At 33.6% G+C, this 724-nt stretch overlaps 1 protein-coding gene across 1 annotated transcript in view; it reads right to left on the bottom strand.

Annotated features, from left to right (window-relative positions):
- Window positions 1-388: 388 nt before the first annotated feature.
- The window catches only part of il17rel (interleukin 17 receptor E-like), an 18403-nt gene continuing 18067 nt past the window's right edge, over window positions 389-724 (bottom strand). The window contains exon 14 of the mRNA XM_015390243.1: window positions 389-425. Within this exon, the coding sequence (XP_015245729.1) occupies window positions 389-425 (37 nt within the window). The remainder of the gene's footprint in view (window positions 426-724) is intronic.

Raw genomic sequence — 724 nt, 5'->3', positions numbered from 1 at the left:
CCTGGCTGAAATGTTGATCATAAGACAATCTTGAACATGAAATCCCTTTCATGACACTACTGATAATGGAGATGCTTCAAACACAATTTGTTGCTTCCAAGCAACGGATTGGAAATTTAGAGCAAAACAAAAACACTGCCAGAAAAAATAAATAAATACAGAACAGGAAAAGGGGACTTAAAAAATAATGCAGCTGTTTCAGCTGAATATGAAAAAAAGCTTGGAATTACCCAAGACAGCTGAAAGTAAAACCATACATTTTTTATACATGAAACTTACAACTTCCACAAATTTCCTGTTGTTTGTCTCCCCCACTGGTGATTCAGCAGAAGTCGACCTCAGCTCCACGGAAAATTTTGCCTTAACTCTTGACAGGATCTGCATTTCTTCATGTCCATGTTGGGTTGAAACAGTCACTTCCCAGACTGGGGGGGAAAACAAGCTTACAAAGGTTAAAAGTGCACTAATTTGATACTTAAAATCAGGCAGTGCACTTAGAGTTTACTTATTCTAAACTACATTTTATATACGGTACTTAACAATAGTATAGTCAAGTGTATTTGACTATACTATTGTTTACTTTATTATTTACTAAAGTATACCTTAGTAAACTTAAAAATGTCCCAATTTAGTTGGAAAAATACTTTCTAAATTTATACTTATAATTAACTATTCTTAATAGACTTTACTTCAAGTATACTACTTTGTGCTAAGCGTTGTCATC

The sequence above is a fragment of the Cyprinodon variegatus genome, unplaced genomic scaffold, assembly GCF_000732505.1.
Source record: "Cyprinodon variegatus isolate N-32 unplaced genomic scaffold, C_variegatus-1.0 Scaffold490, whole genome shotgun sequence".
Taxonomy (NCBI): Eukaryota; Metazoa; Chordata; class Actinopteri; order Cyprinodontiformes; family Cyprinodontidae; genus Cyprinodon; species Cyprinodon variegatus.
This window is presented reverse-complemented; position numbering and strand designations above follow the sequence as displayed.